Here is a 20,089-nt window from a genome sequence, read left to right on the forward strand (position 1 = left end):
CTCTTTTATTTAAAAAAAAAAGTTTATCATCCGAAATCACTAAATGATTATCTTTATATATCATCATACTGGATATTTATTGGATAACTCCAAGCCACACATCTTTCTCAATAACTACATCCTGAGAACTGAGTGGTCAAAAACTGCAAACTGTGTGTGTTCAATCACGACTCCTTATAGCATCTGCAAAAAGCCATCAGTCTTAAAAACCCTCCAGTATCCTGCTCTTTATCCTTCCTCAACAATGACACTGAGATGTTTCTCTCAATGTTGTATGCTTATGAGATCTTGTTTAACCAGCCAATCAAAACCCTACATGAACACATGATTTTTCAAACATTCCATTCATAATAAAAAAGAGAAATAAATCAAAAGTTTAGATCAGCTGGTACATCAGAGGCAGCATCCCTCAGGTCTACAAATCACCTTGCAAGAAGGCCTCAGTTATCCTGCCCCTGAGACAAATGTCAAACACGCCAACGCCAGCAAATGTCACACTTGTTCACCGTCTTCCCATCAGAGTTATGACTTTGAATCTTTAAAACCAGCAGCCATGTTGACTTGACAGTCAGGCCTTCGCTTGTTCAGAGGATGTGGAAGAAGACTCGCCTTGTTTAATTAAATTGGCAGCAATTCACTTTCAAATTAGTTTAATGTAAGATAACAACCATTGCTTTCCATGTAAAAGGTATTGGGTGCTTAAGCTGCTCTTAGCACCGCCTTGTTGCTTATATTGATTTCTTATCTGCATCATCCAAAATAAGACACTAAATGATTCTACCTGGACAAATGACAGAAAAGTCAAATCTATTGGTGCCGTCTGGGTAACACGACACAGGTGCAACCTACTGTGAAGCAGAAGCAACGTGTTAAAGGCTTGCCGATTTAAATCAGAGATTGTTGGATTGCGTGTTATAATAGGGTGAGAAGCCATCCACAATCTGACTCCTAATGTTTGGAATACACTGTCAAGTCGCTTGGTGAATACTGCACAGTACCTCATGACCATGATCACTTCAACATTTCAACTTCAGTGCGGTGACAGACTGTATGTCACGTAAAAAAATGATAGTGGTTGGGTTTCGGGTTAAGCCATGCCAAGGCTCTGCTGAGGGAATACAACTTCCTGCCACTTGGTATATACAGTGTCATATATACCTCATGAGCATGAGCTTCTTCAAGCTTTGTTAAGCCTCAGGAGTGAATGTGTTGAGGAAAACAACAGCAATGGCACTGCCAGCTACACATTGGTCACTTCACTGAACACCTTCATGAACATGTTTACTTGCAGTAATTTTATTTCAGAGGCCACGAGATGGGAAGAAGTCAATTCGTTGGTCAAATCCAAACATTTCACAGTAGACAGTGCCATCTGCTGGTCTCTGAAAATCAGGTCACTGTATCATGAATCCTCATGGAGCCCTCAATGCTGTGTCATGAAAGCTCACCGACCCATCACTAGAAATGCCCCCGCCCCATATTGAAGGTAATGTACTAACGGGGAACCCAGGTTTTTACCCCTTAGAAAGATGCTAACCATATTTTAATAAATTGTTTTTTTTTAGCTTGAGCAAACATGTTTGTATGGTTTTAAGAAAGTGCAATCCTTTAGTATAACACCCTGTTTGGGTTCCTATAAATTTAGGCTGTGGATTAAAACCACTATGTCTCTCTATTCCAATCTAGAGTATAGCTGATTTTCACTTTAGTTTGTACTCTTAATGTTGGTCACCAAACCAAAAACAGTCCACCCGGTGTTTGCATGAGTTCCTCCTCCCAAAGGACACTCACCGACACACGTTGGTGGGTCAGGCTGCCAGTAGAACCTGTTGTCCATGCGTACACATGTGATGGTATCTCGGCCCTGGAGCTGATAGCCCGGATCGCACTGGAACGTCACGCTGTCACCCGGTTCTTTGCTGTCGCCGTATCTCGACCCATTCACAGGAACACCAGGGTCATTGCAGGTCGTCGCTGTTGTTGCTGTGGAACAGAGCAGGTAGAGTGTCCGGAGTTAATTTGAACTCTCATGCCATTTTGTTTACTGTGACCGATAATTTATGATAAACATCCAGCGGTTAGAAGGGCAATTTATCACGTGGAATGACAAAGCTGTCAGGGGACTACTCACTAACAGCGTCACGGTGTTCTATATCACATCACAGCCGATGTACTGCCTTCCCAGTGTTTGTGAGCTTGAAGCTAGGTGAGCTTCCTGGTAGAATCAGAGGCACTACAATCTGTTTCCAGTATCTGTGCAAGGACTCTTGAACCTATAACTCAGCAAACCTATAACTTGAGTAAATGTGAGTCTACATTCATTTGATCTTACTTGTTTGTCTGTTCACGTTCAGAAGACGTGCAGAAGCTTATACAAAAGACACTAGGTTTCTTCTTCTCCTGGCAGAATTGTCTGATGTTGATGATTCTGCTGCGGCTGTAGATTACAGCAAGATGTTTCTGGATAAAATGGCGCTCAGCCGGTGCTTGGTTCAATAAACAGTAAAGGTCAATGCTGTGTTGAAAATGGTGCAGGCTCATCTTTGTTTTTCCGGTTAATTCATGCAGAATAAATCAGGCAGGCAGTTTGTGTTAATCAGCATCTCTGAGTGATTCTCATTAAAATGAACATTATTGTAAGTACTTCAGTGGGTTGAGAATAGTTTACGTTCAATGCCTCAAGTGTTTGTTTGGCATGTTTTCAGACGTTTTGTTGCAATTCTGGGAACAACAAGGAGCGTCGTAACGCATATGGCCATGACGTTATATTCCCGCCTCATCCGACACATCTGTGGACCTCAATAGTTGTCTTCCCCTTTTTCCTAGCATCACTGAGACAGGAACTGCTTTTGCATGAGCTGCCTCCTTAATCATCTCAAAATACAGTATATTGTACATCCTTGATGTTCACGAATGTAAATATATTGCAAACAGATGCGTCCTGTTGAAAGAACATTTGCATTAAATAATGTAGAAACTTTAGAAACTGGAGCGACTTAAAGTTTACTCCAAAAATAAAAGTGTGGACCAACCCATCCATTCAGAAGAGTCTCTATTAGTACCTATAACCCTCAGGTCTGCTATTTTGAATGGCATTGGACTTACGTCCAATCTGACTTATGACCGGTTGGTCGGAACCGATCCCAATCGTAAGTCGGATGTTACTTATACAAAGCAGTTAATGTGGTCTGACAGTAATATGTTCAAGCTGGTGAAATGGCACTTTGGAGTAACTGTTGGCTGTCCGATGCTGGCATCAGCTATGTGAATCCAGCGGGTCCTTGGTATACATGTGACAATAGCTGGTGTTTGAAAATAAAACCTAATAAGTATTAAACTCGTGTGTTTGATCAGCTGCTCTGTAGAACAGGAGACGTGCTTGAGCTTGGCTTCCCTATTTACCAGGAAACAGATTTGACTCTGTGTCTTGGCGCCTTCATAATGTGGGGAAAAATGATTCAAGGTGGAAATATTGACATTTAATATTGTCACGAAATGACAATATATTTGAGGACTGATTCTATTTTCCGAGCCCTATTTATTTTCAGAGTACGTCTGTAAAAACAAGGATAAAAAGGTTGTATGTACATTACTTCAATTATAATGCGATAACTTGAAACACATAGTCATTACTTACGGTATATTTCAGCTCTATTGTTGCGCCTACACTACTTCATTTCATAGCATGAGTCAAATAACTAAATGCAACCCTGCTTGTTTGTGCATGTGCTATGGCTCCTTGCAGTCAACTGGAATGCCACATAAGAGTTCATGAAAGAACAACGGAAATCAATGGCATCTAGCATTTCCATTTTGTGAAGTAATGGCTTGGGACAGAACTCTCCCAAAGGCAACATTTCATGGCTTATTTTTCCAAAATTTCTCCTACGTGATCATGCCTCGGGATTCCCTTAGGGAGAACCCCATCGCATAACAAACCCCTATTTAAACCCAGAAGGTAAGTGTGCCTAGCATGTCAAAACAATATGTGTTTAATGATGGATTTCTGACAGGAAGCCCCCCGCAGGTTGTCCCGCCAGCAGAAGAAAATGAGTGAATGAACCAAGGAGGTCCTCTCCCAACGGTGTATGAGGGAGTGATCCGTAGAAAGCAATGATAAAAACGCCATTTCCACAGACGAGACCAGTGTGTTTGTTAGCGCACATCATAGAAAGCAAGACTAGAAAGAAGGACATCTTGTAAGGATGCCATCTGGTCACATTCCCTCGAGGATTTTTTGCATGTCAACTTCTATTTATTTCCAGCTGGTTGGAGACACAAGGTAGACCCAGGATCAGGTAGAGAGGTTACAAACTACTCGGCTCCAGGTTGGCTCAGTTTGAGCATTTTAACCTGGTTTTATTTCATTGATGAGTTTTCCAAAGCAGTGAGAACTTACTAAGGAAGCTACTGGAACAATAAGTAACTTGGTCATCTATTGTCGGAGAGGCTCAGGGTGGAACTGCTGGTCCTCCCTATGGAGAATGAATTTAGTTAGGACAGATAAACCTGGGAGGGCCTTGGTACTCCCCCGGACAAGCAGACAGGGCTTGGCACAGGGAAGTCTGAGGCTCTTTTTGGAGGCTGTTGCCTCTCCTTCAGCTGCCATCTACACTCAGACATGGCTGATCTGTAGCACAAACATATGAACCCATTTTGTTCTAATGAATAAATGACTGATAGCCACAGTCATACTCAACACAGCAACACCCCGCCTCTGAAGAACGCCACTGATTAAGATGTTTTTTGAGTCCACTAATGGTACGAGGATAAAAGCATAATAACTCATGGTCTCCGGCTCAGGATTTTACGGAAATTCAGTTAAATACAGTGTTAATTCCAGATTAACATGTCTCTATTTAAATTAGGGATAGTGTGCATCATGCGTTCCTTAATTAGCTTTTATAATTGTCTCCGTCGGTTTCTCTTCATCAATTGATCCGTGGTGTAAAGTCGGGCCACCAAGCATTTACACAATCCGCCTGCTCCTTTGCGAGGGGATAATTAAATCTCTGATGGAACTTACTGGAGAACTGGATGGAAAATCCCTGCTTGCTGATGAAGTAGTCGGAATCAAACTGCAGAGTGAGTATGTTGAAGGTAGAGTGGATGTCCTCAGGTAAGGCGGGACCAGACCATTCTTTCAGCAAGAGCCCCCTGTCAGATGACCCAGATGGACCGTCCCACACCCTCAGGATATCATGGCCGACCTCGGTGTCAAAGACAATAAAGTGGAGGCTGCGAAGAGGAGATTGGACAGGGCATTAATTACAGCTCAGGTCAGCTTTAATGAAGATGGACCAGGAAAGAGCACCGTTCAAATTTTCTCCAGATGTTGCAACAAATAAAATATCCAGAAAACGTGTAAGAAAGTGATTACATTAATAGATAACACACCTGAGGGATTCCGTTTGTTTCATTTTTCACCCTCTCTAGGAAATGAAAATTTGCTGCACATCTTTGTGATTAAATAATACAACATACCCTCTCAAAAATGCAAATTATATTGCTGAAAAGTGAAACGTTTTAGACACACATTTACCTAATAGTCTTTCCAGTGTCAGCCTCAATGGTCCATGTGCAGTGAAGGTTGTTGTCGTAAGGCGCTGGATATCCAGGAGAGAGGATCCGACCAGACACGGCGCCGGTGATGTGACCTCCACACTCCGCTGTAAGACGACAGAAGCATCGTAAAACAACAACTGTTGGGAACAGGTCCATCTCCTAAACTAGACTGACTTGTTTCAGTTTGACGATGATCAAACAACACAGTTTTACCAGACTCATTTACCCTGCCCAAACATGAGCTGTGCTTTTTATTTGTATTTTTAATGGGGGCTCAATGAGGCGTTTGGCACTCTTGATCATGGCACTATAAAAAGAGAAGGCTTGTTTCGCTGACTTCACAGGCTTCACAAGGCTTTTAGATTTGGCTTACAGTACCTCAGTGTTTCGTTTCACGGCCTCAAGGTTGTGTCCCTCGACCTCTGCACACTAATAGCTTGAGCAATCAGCCTCCATTTATATCTGCGGCTGAACCTTCCTCCCCTCAACAAGCTTTGTACCACGTCACAATCTTTATTCATTCATAAACCAGATGATTACCCGGACATTTAATACCATCCTCTGCTGAAATCGGAACAATGCTAATGGAAAAATAACAGACTCTAAAAATATTAAAGCACCATTTAAATGAGTCGTCTATTATTGTAAAATAATACCTTTTCATTTAGCGCTCACTTCAAATGATAAAAGCCCATCAAGCCATCATTTCTTCAAAAAGGATCCTCTGAAATTCACTTCAAGAACTCCCATCTGCAGGTACAATATAGTGAATTGCCACCTACTGACCATGATCTCAGCTGAGGGATTGACGTATAGCCCCAGCACCGAGGTCACAACATACAGAATGCATGAATTACATGTACCAAGGTACGTGGGCCTTTAATATTTAAACTGGATTAGAATCAGAGAAACTTAGGTATTGTTGTTATGACGTTGCTTCAGGTGCGTGTCACGGTATCAAAAAGGAAAGCTAATGTCTGAGTTTGGTTTTGGGGGAAACCCACGTTTCAAACATGTGGCTCACAAACTCAAGAGGATTCATCACACCTACACACGCTTACTGCGGACTAGGTTATGCTGGGTTACTGTCACATAGGGTCGATATGCTGTGTAACACATCCTCACTCAGGAAAGCTGACTTTTGCGTCGACTAGTGACGCCAAAGGCAGCCTTCAGCGTTGCATGTTGACACATTAGGGTTTCAACAGAAAATCATGTCCCACCTTCCACAGCATATCCTGACAATGTGGGCAGCGTGTCACGTTTAAAAGAAGAAGAGAAAAAAAAAAAAAAAAAAAACAGAGGTTGGCGTTAAGCAGCAAGCTATGGGATGGCGGTCCTTTCGTTCTAGAGGTAACAATGAGTCACATTTCAGTCAGAGTGACTTTAGAAGGAGAGCCAGGTCAGGGGTAATAAATAGCAACTGACATCCAATGTAATTCAGTGAAGAGAATCTCCGAACGTCTCCATGCGCCTCGCGTTCCTCCCAATACTACGCTCGATGCTCCATTAAAACACAACTTGGAAGGCTGCCTCTGTTGTCAGTACAGGATGCAAAAGTCCAGTTGTGAACGTGAAGATTCCCAACAGGCCTGGGTTTAAAAAAAAGATATTCCTGTGCATGACAAAAGATCAATTCATGAAATGCCAGAATCGATTATGGTAATGTTATTTTGAACTATATGCAGAATGACGTCGAGTTTGAGCCAGGTTCGATGGTACTTACTATTTGCAACATTAGTTCTCTAATAATGCGTTCCATATTATAGAAATTTGGTATAACTTGACTGAAATATTGAGATTTTAATTATGAATCGAATCAGGCCCTTGTGAATCGAATTGATTTGGGAAATTTGAATCAATACCCAGGTACAAACTTCACCCACTTCCCCAGATAAATCCAATCCTAACAGTGCTATAGTCACGTATGAGTTTGAAGCCAGGCATTGCTACTTCAGTTTCTACTTCTCTCACTTGTTTCCAGACAAATAAATGTGAGGGCGTTTGAAAATAACTGTTCATAGAAAACAGTTAGATGCCCACATAAAAAACCCTGCATTGCCAAATACTGTGATAAAGGCAGCAATAACTGGAATGATTTACCATGATGCTATCGTAGAGACAGGCATCCCAGAAAAATAGGCATATAAACAGGTCAATGACAGGTATAATTTGATGTCAGGAAAATAACACTGGCAGGAATATGGGCGAGACAGTTATATAGAAGGACAAAGTTGAGTCGTCTTTCACCCAAATGAAAGGGTGGTATAGAAACAGCCCCAGGCAATTGTTTCCCCTGTCTCTTTGCGAGCACATGCGGACGTGACAGTGAGCACTGCAGAAGGGGAAGTTTTAAAACAAACACTTCAAAAACCTCCACAAAAGTAGCTCTGGTGGTAGTTAGCCCAAGGGCATGCCGACAAATATTCTCCTGGTCACGAGCTCACCTGAGAGGAGGTGAGAGAATTGAACTGCATTTCCAAACACCAAGATCTAGCGCTTGCAAAAAATGCATATTCATTGTCATTCACTCCCACATAAACACATTCAGCCCACACACCTATGCTCAGATTCTTTTAGTTGCCATTAGCAACTGGATCGGGCTTCGTCGCACCACATACAGCTTGGGTCTGCTGGCAGTTTTAGACAGATTCAAGGTTTGGCTTTGCAACAGGGAATTCCAAATTAACATGTGCCAAATGCCCACACAATATCAGCAGGTCTGAGATAAGGATGTCGGGGAACGATGCAAACACAACATAAAACGGAATATCGATACACAAGCAGGAATCAGACTTCAAAAATATCTCAAATTTGCTTTAGAATTTACACCCCAGATGAACAAGACAAACAAGCAAACATTGAGATGATGCTTCGCCGCCGTCTGATGCACTTCACGATAAGACCAGCTGTGTGAGATGCAGTTTAAACACATAAAGACAAATGACATTCACATCCATGTATAAGAACTTTTGAGAATGAGCACATGGCCATCAAAATTCATGCTCAGACATAAAAAGAGTCTGGCTTTCTGGACTGACAGAAGAATTTAACACGCTCTGGCACGCTGTAAAAAATGAAAAAGAAGTGAGGCAAAAAGCCATATTCCATATTACAATGGATCAGATGGTGCTTTTATGAGTATCTCCAAAGTTGCTTACAAAGAATTAGGAACACAGCTTTATCTACAGGCTCCTAGTAGTCACCCACTTCCAGCATCATGTTGTTTCACTCCCTTACCAAAAGCTTACCAGCTCTAATTTTCCCTGTGCCAGAAAATGTACTTGAACTAGCGGCACATGGGTTCTTGGAGGCTCTCTCGAGCCTGTGTGATCTCCAGCAGCGAAGGGAAGATTTCCCAATTTGTCTATGACGTAACAAATTCAGGAGCTCTATCATAGCGTACATAGCAATCGTATCTAGGAAGGTCTTAGTGCACGGTGTAGCGGTGTCATCTAGAAGCTAGTAGCTGCCTTCTTTGGCAGTACATGTTCCTGTGAGGACTGGATGGAGAACAGCTTTGTGGTTGGGGAATCTGAAATGTATACAGCGTGTGCAGTGACTTCATGGAGTCTCTGGGTTTTGGGGCAAAGGGGAAACTGCCTGTCCCTTGTGACCCTTCAAGTTCAAGTTCACTTCATGTTCAAGGCTGTGATAAAAATCAGGGTTTTGGTTGTGTCTCGGAATCTGGACTGGATCTTCAACTCTGAGGCCATAAGGGAACTATGAAGCGCAATCTTTAAATATTAAAAAGAACAAATTTTGTAAGAGAATAACATAAACTTGACACTACTGTGTTGCCCACTGGTCAGCTACACCACAAAAAGTAAATACAAGATGTATGGCAGAGGACATTTGGTGAAGAAATATTCCAGACCCCCTTTCATTTCATTTAATTTCATTGAAGTGGTTGATAAAAAGATTTTAGAGCAGAGAGTGCCATGTAGTGGGCTCTGAAAATGAGGACACTGTTTCATGAAGCCTCACAACAACTACCCCTTAGAAAAAAAAATGTGGGCAAGCAACAACTAAGGCGGAATTCAATTTCCGAGTGCTGTTTTGGTGAATTGTGTGTAGTGAACTAATTGATTTTTTAATGTTTAAAGAGCAGTGATCACACTCTTTATTGATCACTTTTTTTTTCTTTTTTTTTCTATGATGATGGTGAAAGTTATACACCTCTGATATAAAAAATCCAGAAGACAATACACCAACCTAACTAGGAATACACATTCACATGGATTTTGGTGAAGACTATCACTGACCAATGCATGAGGGAAGCGGCTTGTCCCAGACGCGTCTGTCGCCACTGAGACAGGTTAGAGTGCTGCTTCCGTGGAGACTATAGCCCGGGTTGCAGGAGTAAAGAACGAACGTGTTGGCATAATGGCCGTCATCCTGGATCTTAAATCCATAGCTCGGAACACCAGGTTCCTCACAGCGCACCAAGTCGAAACCTAGAAAAAGATAAGCAGAGCGAAAACCATGCACAATAAGTACAAAATACCATATTAATTCACCTCACCCCATAATCTTCTTTGCACTCACATTCATCTTCCCATCCATCGCAGTACAATTTTGCAAATTGTGTCCCTTAACACTTGTATGACTTGAAGCTTAACATCTTTAATGGTTTAACTGAGATACAGCGAGCGCACTTGTACATTCTGTAGTTTGAACCGGTTTGACCTGTCATCTAGCAGCCATTTCAGCAGCCATTGCCTCTTTATGCCCCTCTCATTGCCGCTATGGCTCACACAATAGCTCCTCTTCAATTTTATATAAAGTTATACGTTCATGGCAGCAAGAGAGCCACGCATAATTTTCGAAAAAAGACAGCTTGAATCTTTTTGCCCTTGAGTGGTGGACAATATGTTCTTGTAATTTACAGAGGGAAGTCTGGAAGGACAATGTACATTCGGTTTTGTCGTCTTGTGGTGAGCTACAGTGGGAGTAAAATCAAGTATCTCTAAATATTTGGAATACCGCGTCCATGGAAGCTCATTTTTTAAGAGGCTGACACAATGAAATCCTTTCTTTAGTCATGTAAAATCAAAACACATCAGAGCTCAGCAAGGTTGCCTCTTCACGCAAACAAAGATGAAACTACTACATGTTTAAAAACCCGGATTTCACTTATCTAGTCTGCTCTGACTATTGAGTTCCACAATACAATTAATCAAACATTTTATCATATCTAATATAAAGATTATAGACATGTGTTCAGGGTGTTTAATATATTGTATGTGTGTAGATAGAGGGCAAAAACATAGCTGTGAATCGCTTTTTATATTGTATTTATATACTTTATAGTATATTTCAAAGGATGTATTTGATACCTCATTGTGTATATTTCTCAAACACAAACTCTCTCATTTAGTTTCATTAACCGCAACTCGTGACATTGACGACATTTAAATTGACAATTACTCAAAGGCAGGGAAATACTACAAGCACTGACCCAGTTCAATAGAATCAATGAACACCCTTAGTGAAACACAAATATAGGTTTTGGCGTCCGTCTCAAGGAGCTACTCACTTGTGTACGTCAGGTGAAATCCCAGGTCAGTCCCAGAGGCGTTGCTGTTGAACTCCAGCCACAAATGATTGGACGTACTATTGATGACCTGACCCATCATGACATCACCGGTCAGATTTCCCAGCAGACGGGATGAGCTATTGTCTCCATCGTATACCTGCAAATCAACACATTGTTTTCTCCATTAGATTCATACCAGCCAATGCATTAAAAATGAAATGGCAGTAATGTTAAAATCAGGTTTTTTTTAAAGTCATTATACTGCCTTCGGCATGAAGTCTCATTTATGCCCCCTTTATGACTGAAATTGTACCCATCCGTCACTTCCACGTGATGGTAACACATACTTCCCTGCTGCTCTTTGCGTTGACAGGGCTGTTTGCCCATATATCCACCAGGGGGAGCAGCCCATAGTCAAAAGTTTAGGACAAGAATAAGTTCCAAAACAAACACGGTGACTGCGGGGAAAGTATTGATAATGTAACACAAAAGAGGAAAACAAAGCCGGCGTTGTAGGAGGCGTGCTTGTGAGGACATTAAATATATCGCAAATTGCGGACAGAGAATTTCTGCCATTGTTATGTCTTTTTCATGTCTCATTAGAGCCAAGTATCGGGTAGTAACAGCAACACTGACCCCAATGGCTTCCAGTGGTACTGAGCCATTTGGTCCGTATCCGTAAGCTTTGTGGAAACATGCAGAAATACGGCCGAAATGAACGCAGAGCACAGACAGAAGGCTCGCTGAGCATAAATGGCGACCTAGAAGTGGCCAAACAACTTTTTGGGAAACAAGACTTGGAGCTCAAGCCACGTGAAACTGGCTTTGATGCTCATTTTTTTCAGAAGGTTTCCTGCCTTGTGATGTCAACTTTTTCAAACAACGCAACAGTGGCAGTCTCTTTTTAGAAGATCATGTTACCTTGTATTTTGAGACATAGCTGGCGAGCAGCGAAGCTGCGTGGCCGACAGTGGGAAGGTGTGAGTGAGACGAGCGTTTCTCTGCAGTTCGTTTTTTCCCTCACCCTCCATCAGTGATTTCTGAAGGCTGCTAGAAGGGTGCAGAAGTGACAGTTTTTGGGGGTGGCGAGTAGATTCCAGCAGAGAAGGCTCCGACTAGAAAGTACCAATCCTTCAGAGCAGAGATTTAAATGTAAACTGCTCATGCATTTGACAGTTTGGGACATATCCACTGATTGGTGGTGACAAGTCTGCAGGTAGCAGAGATGCCAAAAACAACAAGACGGAGGTAAAGCGAAGGTCTAACTGCTGCTAAAATTCTGCCAGAAAAGACAATGTGACATTTAAACACAAGAGAATTTCTGAGAGAAATGAGGTGGTGATGTTACTAAAAAGTGAAAATGAGCGGATTCTGGAAGGATTAGTTAACAAATATTTCATTCCCCTTCTGTTTGCCGCCCAAACACCATGACATTTTCTCTTAAATTAGCAAGTCGCGATCCTTCTCTCAAACTCTGGCTTTCTACTCCTCTTTCTTTCCCTCGTTCTGTTTCAGTAAAACTCAGTATGGTTAATGAAAAGCCCTGTGGCTCATAAATCAACATGTCACCATCTGCTACTGCCGCTCCCTGTGTCTGTCTACCTCTCTTTCTTTCTCGAGGCTCACTTTCTTCCTCCATTTTTTATTCTGCAATTTCTGCACACACCCACTTTGTCTGTCTCTTATGGTTCGTTCTCTTTTCCTTAGGCTTTTAGAGCATTATTGCGAATTTGGTCAGGGCCGATATGAGGGCACATTTCTCTGTTAGCTGTGCCCCGATGAAATCTCAGCTAGTCGTGAAAGAAATTGGAGTGAGTTGGTTGATGTGTGAGGAGAGATTTTTGCCTAAAGCCGGGTGAAGCTGTTGAGCAAACGGTTTGTTTTCTAAACAGATATCAGCTGCATTGCAATTTCTCTGAAAGTGATATCGTAATTACTGGTGTAAGCGGCTCTGTGGGGAACTTCAAATAGTTTTGCATTATGGTTCTTTGAATCATTTATGAAAACAGTCTTTGGAGTCAAACTTCCCAACATTGCACCACGATTAGCATCTGAAAAATCGGTCTTATTGCACTCTTTTGACTACATATGTGACATTTAATTCTCAACTCTAGCAACTAGGGTTGTATGATTAATCTAATTCTATTGGCGATCACTATTTGGGCTGCCACCATTGAACTATACTGATAGCTGGTGGTAAATATATCAACAGACTTTGACCAAATGTTCACATTTTCAGACCAAATATGGAGCTGTGATGGTCAGATTAGTATGGTGATGCGCAGGTTTGATAAGAGTAGGCTATCGTTACTCTACTGGATATTTAGGGTACCTTTTGTGGTCATGACATCAGAGTATATTTTAAGAGTTAAACCTACAAAGTGTCATTTTTATTTGTTTTTTGTGTTGGACCGAATTAAGTAGGGCCTTGGGAAACATTTTGGGAGGGAAAATGAGCTTCAATTGAATTCCTAATGCATCAATAAGAAACGCCACCCTGCGACGGAAGAGTCTACTTGACTACAGACATCGAGTTACTCCACTGTTGACCAAGTAAACTGTTATAACGGTCTGTCTTCTGACGTAATTGCTAGTAGTGGTGATAGTGACAGTGTCCTCTAGATGGTAGTCTGTGCTCTGGAATCTTTGGACTTTAGCAACCTTGCATCATTTTTATAACAGCGCCATCTCCTAAGCATTGAAAATGGGCACAGTGTTTCATGAACCCTCATCATGTCCATCACTAGGTTTCATTAAAGTGGTTGTTAAAAGCCAAGGTTTTTAGAGCAGAGAGTTCCATCAGTTCAAGAAACCGCATAAGCCCCAAGACATAGTGCAGTGGCTGTAAACACACACGTAGGCTGCCATTTCAACGGTCGAGGCAGGAAGGAAATAAATATAAATAGTGGTGCACAAGAGGACCGAACCCTCATATGGTACTGTTGCAAAAAGTTGTTTGCCTTGTTTATGGTAGCAAAACCACCGGAAAATGGTAATGGTAGTGTGAAACGTCAGGGGAAATACAGAGGGTCATTACAAGTGTATTCTTTAATAGTTTCCATTGCGTTGCAGATAGTGATTGTGCTCTGTAGTAAAGCATCAAAAATATGTGCAACATCTTGTGGCCAATTACATTGCAGATTAATGACAAGTAATGGGAACCTTAAATGTTTTCATATAAATGAATGATTTATTTTAAAAGAGAGTTTCATTGCTACTCTAGGATGCAGCTGCATTATCACAGAGAGCATGTTTGAGGAGCAAATGTCTCGCACCGTGCTCGAGTCTTGAATGAACCCCTTTTACTTAACAAACAGACAATGACGAAGGGGTTGCTGGGCTTTCGAGATAGCCATGTTTCAAGGTGGAGGCTTTAGAAAACTCTCATTCGCATTTCCTCATGTCATCTTTTTTTGCTACTTTGACTATTATAGAATTTTTCTTTTTTGTCTGTTCACAATCTGTACTTCTTCGTCGATATTCTTAACAGGATTTTATATTTTAATACCAACCCTGCTGGGGGAACACATTTTCACAAAGATGTTAAGCCTCTTGAGTAGTCGGCCAGAAAGCCTGCTAATACAATCCAACCACAGACAGTCTCAGCCGATCCTCACGGACTAATAGTGATAATACACGCGAAGCACATATTGGCTTAACCATGGCCTGTGGACTAATGCCGCTAAGAGACGCTGCCAATCGGTCTAAGGACACTTATAATACCATTTTGGTGTTTTTATGCTGAGGGTAAAGTCAGAACAGAAACCGTCAGTGTTTCCATTTCCCTCAGCTGTTGGAGAACCATCAGCACTAATCGAGAACACAGCTAATAAACCCCCGCAGGGATGTTGTTGCTTCTTACAGCAATGCTTAACAACTGTAAAAATGAGGGCATCACATGCTAATACAATCCAACTACAGCCTCACCACGTCTCTTTTTCTCTTCCAGCTGCAGTTCTAAATTCCCAGCATGGAAAAAATGCAATACGGTAGATTATTATACATCATACATTGTTGAAGTAGGGCTGCAGCCAATTTATCGGCACCGATATGGGCATTTATGGCATTATCATGACACATGACCATACCGCAATTTTATTATTATTATTATTATTATTATTATTATTATTATTTTTATAAAAAGGTATATTGTAGGAAAGTTTTATTCCTGCATGAAATAATGTTATTACTCTTTTCAATTTTACATCACAAGGTAAAAGTGAGAAAGCAAAGCAGCCTTTTCTCCAGAAAATCACACAAGTTGTTGTGATGCCACATGCTGGAACAACAGACAACAATGAGCCAGACAGCCATGATGGCAGTTATTTGGCAAAACCTCAAGGGAAATGACAACCAAATTGTAATTCGCAACGTGTGCACCCATGGAGTCAGCCTCAGCAGTATAACAAGACAGTAGCCTTCAAAACACTGCACCGAATTCAAGCAATACCATATAGACATATAGTCCAGGGAATGAGGCAACATAAGACAACATTCCGGTGTTTAACAAGTGATGAGAGAAGTTTACAATGTGGGTTTGATCTGTTCGTTGTCCATAGAAAAGGGAATACAAAAATGAATGACAATTATTATTATTATTATTATTATTATTATATTAAGTAAATTGTTGGTGCAGGCTTTTGCTTTACTCAACAGAAGTTCAGATATTTAATCTTTTTTTTTTTTCAGAAGAAGTGGATCATTAGTGAGGTGGCATTTATTCTAGAGCACATTAACAAGCCCCAAGGAAAGAAAAAATGTCCAAATTTAAGTTGTTATTTCAAAAATGGAAATTTGCCTATCCAGTCATTTTGACGAGACCACTTACGCTGTATCAATATTTGTAAATGAAGAACGAGGAAACACTTTCACTTATTTGCAACATAAATATTTTCATAAAATCTATATTCTTGAAAATGATGCAGAGGCTGCATCTGTATGGATGGATATTTGCCTTTTCTTGGCTTAAGCACGTCTAAATAAATAAAAACACACAGCGTGTCGAAACGTCATTTGGCAATGCCACATAAATATCATACTTCATATGCCGGTGAGTGAGTTTGCACATACAAATACCTTGAGAAAGTCTCCGTCCTGCAACGAAAAACTCTCAGCTTTGAGTCTGATTCCTTTGCCCTTTTCAGTCGTGATGTGGTAGATGCATTCATGGTTGTTATCATAGTTGGAGGGGAAATTCGGCGAGAGGAGAACACCCTCCGGTCCAAGTGATGTCGCTCCACACTCAGCTAAATGAAGAGAGTCAGAAAAACATAACATTAAAATGTAAGTGTTAGATGGTGATATTAGAATTGAAAGACAGCAGCTATTTTTAACCTAAAAAATCTGTTTAAGAGTAAGCAAAAAAGGGTCAATGTCATGATGTAAACCATTTGGATTGTATTTTAGATTTAAAGTAATTGCAATGAACAGAGATTAGAAGCGTTTGACTTCCCACTGAGCAGGACCAACGCCACCAGCAGTCCATGAAAGCACGTAATGACTTTGACGAGGGAGCGCAGCAGGGTGCCACGTGAAACTTACCAGGGGTAGAAACTGTCCGTATTGATCAAACATAATCACATTCGAAAGTTCAAGACCACATTATTTAAATGCTGTGTCTGTCGAAACACAACTATGAGTAAGGAGAGCAACAACAAGGATGCTTTCATCAGCTCTTCAGAGGTCCTTTTCAAAGAGCAGAATCTCAGGGGTGAGTTTGACAGCTCGGAGAGCAGCGGGAGGTACAACAGAGCGTTTGAAAATATGGCTGTGATTATGAACATATTTCAAAAAAGGCCTTCATTATGATGGCGAGGAATGGCTCAAGATGAGAAAGCAGCAGCGGAGAAGGTCAGTGGGTGAAAATACTGTCTGAATATAGACTAAAAAATGTGTGTTATCAGGTGTTTCCTCAGCCCTGAGGCTGTACTACCAACAGTTTGTTTTGTAGATTTTTTTTTTGCAAGCTAATATACACACACTGGTTTGATTCTGTTATTCTGTTGCTCTGATATCACCCCAAAACTAACACAATACGTGACTTGGCGCCAACTGTCTCGTGACTCACATCCAAGTAGTGACTAGTTTCCAGCCACCGACTTGACTACTCACTCATCACCTCTCAAGTCACGTTAAAGACAGTATGTCAATCTGCAGGGGGCGTATCTAAAGTTAGTGGAACATCAACGTAGTGGATTGGAAAGGCAGAATTGTAGCCCTTTGGTGGAATGTCACCATCTTTGGGTCCATCAGATCCTTCAGAAGTGAGTTGTGAACTGCAGCGACCTCTACAGTCAGATTCTCTGCCATTTCACCTCTATGTTTCGCTGAACAATTTCCCCTCTGCATATGTCACAGTGAAAAACACGGCCCTGACTGAACGGTGCTGCGTCTTGTCGCCGGAGTTGACATTATTCAACTTCAGCATTTGACGTTACATATGTCTTAAACGCAACAAAGCTGCCACCTTGTTGGCCAAAACATGGTGCATGCTCTGTGTCGTGACGCAGTGACAGACGTGGCTCAACACTGACTTTATTTTCATCGCAGTTGCTTTTGTCGCTTCAGTCATATTTGCTGTGAACATACAGTCACCCTGCTTCCTTTCACAGAACATCCTGGAAAGTCCCCATCCATTCAACTATGCCTGAACTTCCTTCTTCACCTCAGGAGGCCAGGCTCACTTGGGGGACCCAGAATGGTGGTGCAAAGTCAAAGAAAAGAGGGAGATGTGGCTGATGGACGAGGACATAAAGAGGATGCATGACACCAGAGAATGATCAGGTTAAGGTGGAGAAGGCTGACTTGCTATTGCAACTCCTGACGGGAAATGCCAGTCTGTCTTTTATGAACCCATTTCCATCATTTTAATATGCTCAAACGCTGACTTCTTATTCTCTCAATAATCTTCCTTTATTTGATCGACCTTTCTTTGAATATAATCCACGATTAAATGTCACTGTCTCAAAACAAGACTGTATCAGTGAAACATTCTTCACACAGTCACAATGTCTGGGTTTGATTGCATGCATTCTGAATGACATTGCCGGGTATTCTCGAGCGACGCATAAAAACAACCGATGAAATCACAATAAATATGACAAAGGCAGATGCAAGAGAAGACCATTATCCTGAGTTCTGCTATGTGCTTGGGATTCACAGCTGCAGCTCTGACACGCAGTCACCTGGAAACCCAAGGTTGTCTGGGTTCTCTGAAGCCTTCACGGATTAAGACAATCTTCACATGTAGTTTCTCAACATTAGATCTTTTAGGTTAGCCATTCTACACTTAGCGGCCTCCAGGGCTCTTCAAAACAGACAAACACTCAGTTATATTTGTTTCCCTGTGGCCAAGTCATATATGGAACAGGACATAAGAGGAAATTAGACATGAAAAATGCTTTGCCATTGATTAAATCCCATCATGCTTTAAGCGCAGCTTTACTGATGTACAGTGAAATAGAAGCAAGCTTGAGACGTGTTTACACATGAAGTGAGTCCTAAAAAAATTGCCACATGTACAGAGGGGTAGATGTTATTGAACCCATAAAGTTCGTCAAAGCTTGGGTCAAAACAAACAAGACTATATCTGAGTAAATATTGCTTAATATTCAGAAGCAAATATGCAGATTGTTTGAGAAAAAATGGTTAAAAAGTAGGATCCATACCGATGCATCGCGGTAGTGTGTTGCTCCACACTCGCCTTCCTCCACCCAGACAGGTGATCTTGCTGTCTCCCTCAAGTCTGTAACCTTGGAAACAAGAAAATGCCAGCGAGTCGCCTACTCGAAATCTGAATCCCGTTCTCCTGCTGAATGCCGGAACACCAGGATCTTCACACGGCTCGAGGTCATACTCTGTGGAAACCAGAACAACAGACTAAATACTGCCACAAAACTCCATCACAGTCAAACACTGGTGGTGGTCAGACAGATTCATGTCTCATATGATGAGATAAAATCAAATATTGCTGGACTCATTTAGTGCCTGTTATCTTTGATCACAACATCAGTCTACTTACCTGAGAAAGTAATATTAAAGCCCTCATAACTCATGGAGAAATCTGATATGAAGCGGAGCTGGGCACTGAAGTTCCCATAGAGACCAGCCTTGACACTGGGGGGCAGCACAGAGCCAGTGAGTCTGGCAACAGGGACCAGGAAGTTGCCATCTTCTGTGATGGACAGGTAGTCGTGGTTCTCCTCGAGATGGAACGTGTGAAAAACTAGATGGACTCCTGAAAAACAGAAAGATGGAGGCAACCTGAGAATGAATAAGACACAGAGACAGAAAAAACTGCCACACAAATCCACAACAAATAGTTGAGAAATGATTGGGAAATGGACCGTCCAACAGCAGACATATATTTGAATGATTGTCATAAGATTCAACATCCCATTTAGTTACAAAAATATAGCTAGACTTAAGTGTGTATTGTTACAGCATGGATTTATTGAAGCACCAAAAACAATAAAAATAATAATAAAAATAATAATTATTTATTTATTTTTTGCAATGTATAATTTTGGGATATAAATCTTATTTTAATATATATTACTACTATTCAGTATCATTAAATTACAGTCATAATTTTAGGATTTCAGTTTAGAAAAATCTCTCTGGAATCTGGTTCACATTGGTGAGAAAACAGCAGGGAGATTTAATACTGTAGACCACTGATTATTTATGAGGTAATTAAAACAAAACCAAACTTTTTTTTTTTTGCTTGTCTGGAAAGCATTAATTTTCACAGCTATGTCAAACAGCAACAGCCTGAGGACGAATCCTTGAGGAGCCCCATTAATGATGGAGTGTTTACTTGTGCTAACACGGTAGAACCTCATGATAAGTGAGTCTGCATTGATGAAAGCTATACACCTGTCAACTTCCAATTTCAAGGGTGAAACCTTGTCAGGGTGAAACACTCTCATTTTCACTACGATTTCAGGTTACACTAGGACGCTACCGCCATCACTGGTGAGACAG

At 41.2% G+C, this 20,089-nt stretch overlaps 1 protein-coding gene across 3 annotated transcripts in view; it reads right to left on the minus strand.

Moving 5' to 3' along the window:
- LOC128758487 (CUB and sushi domain-containing protein 1-like) overlaps positions 1-20,089 on the minus strand; it is a 432,079-nt gene that overhangs the window by 85,118 nt on the left and 326,872 nt on the right. For all 3 annotated transcript variants that reach the window (XM_053864463.1, XM_053864462.1, XM_053864464.1), the window contains 8 exons: positions 19,125-19,340; positions 18,772-18,960; positions 16,181-16,350; positions 11,105-11,261; positions 9,831-10,022; positions 5,543-5,669; positions 5,027-5,238; positions 1,792-1,983 (listed from right to left, as the gene is read on the minus strand). In XM_053864463.1, coding sequence (XP_053720438.1) covers positions 1,792-1,983; positions 5,027-5,238; positions 5,543-5,669; positions 9,831-10,022; positions 11,105-11,261; positions 16,181-16,350; positions 18,772-18,960; positions 19,125-19,340 — 1,455 coding nt within the window. The remainder of the gene's footprint in view (positions 1-1,791; positions 1,984-5,026; positions 5,239-5,542; positions 5,670-9,830; positions 10,023-11,104; positions 11,262-16,180; positions 16,351-18,771; positions 18,961-19,124; positions 19,341-20,089) is intronic.

The sequence above is a fragment of the Synchiropus splendidus genome, chromosome 5, assembly GCF_027744825.2.
Source record: "Synchiropus splendidus isolate RoL2022-P1 chromosome 5, RoL_Sspl_1.0, whole genome shotgun sequence".
NCBI classification, from domain to species: domain Eukaryota; kingdom Metazoa; phylum Chordata; class Actinopteri; order Syngnathiformes; family Callionymidae; genus Synchiropus; species Synchiropus splendidus.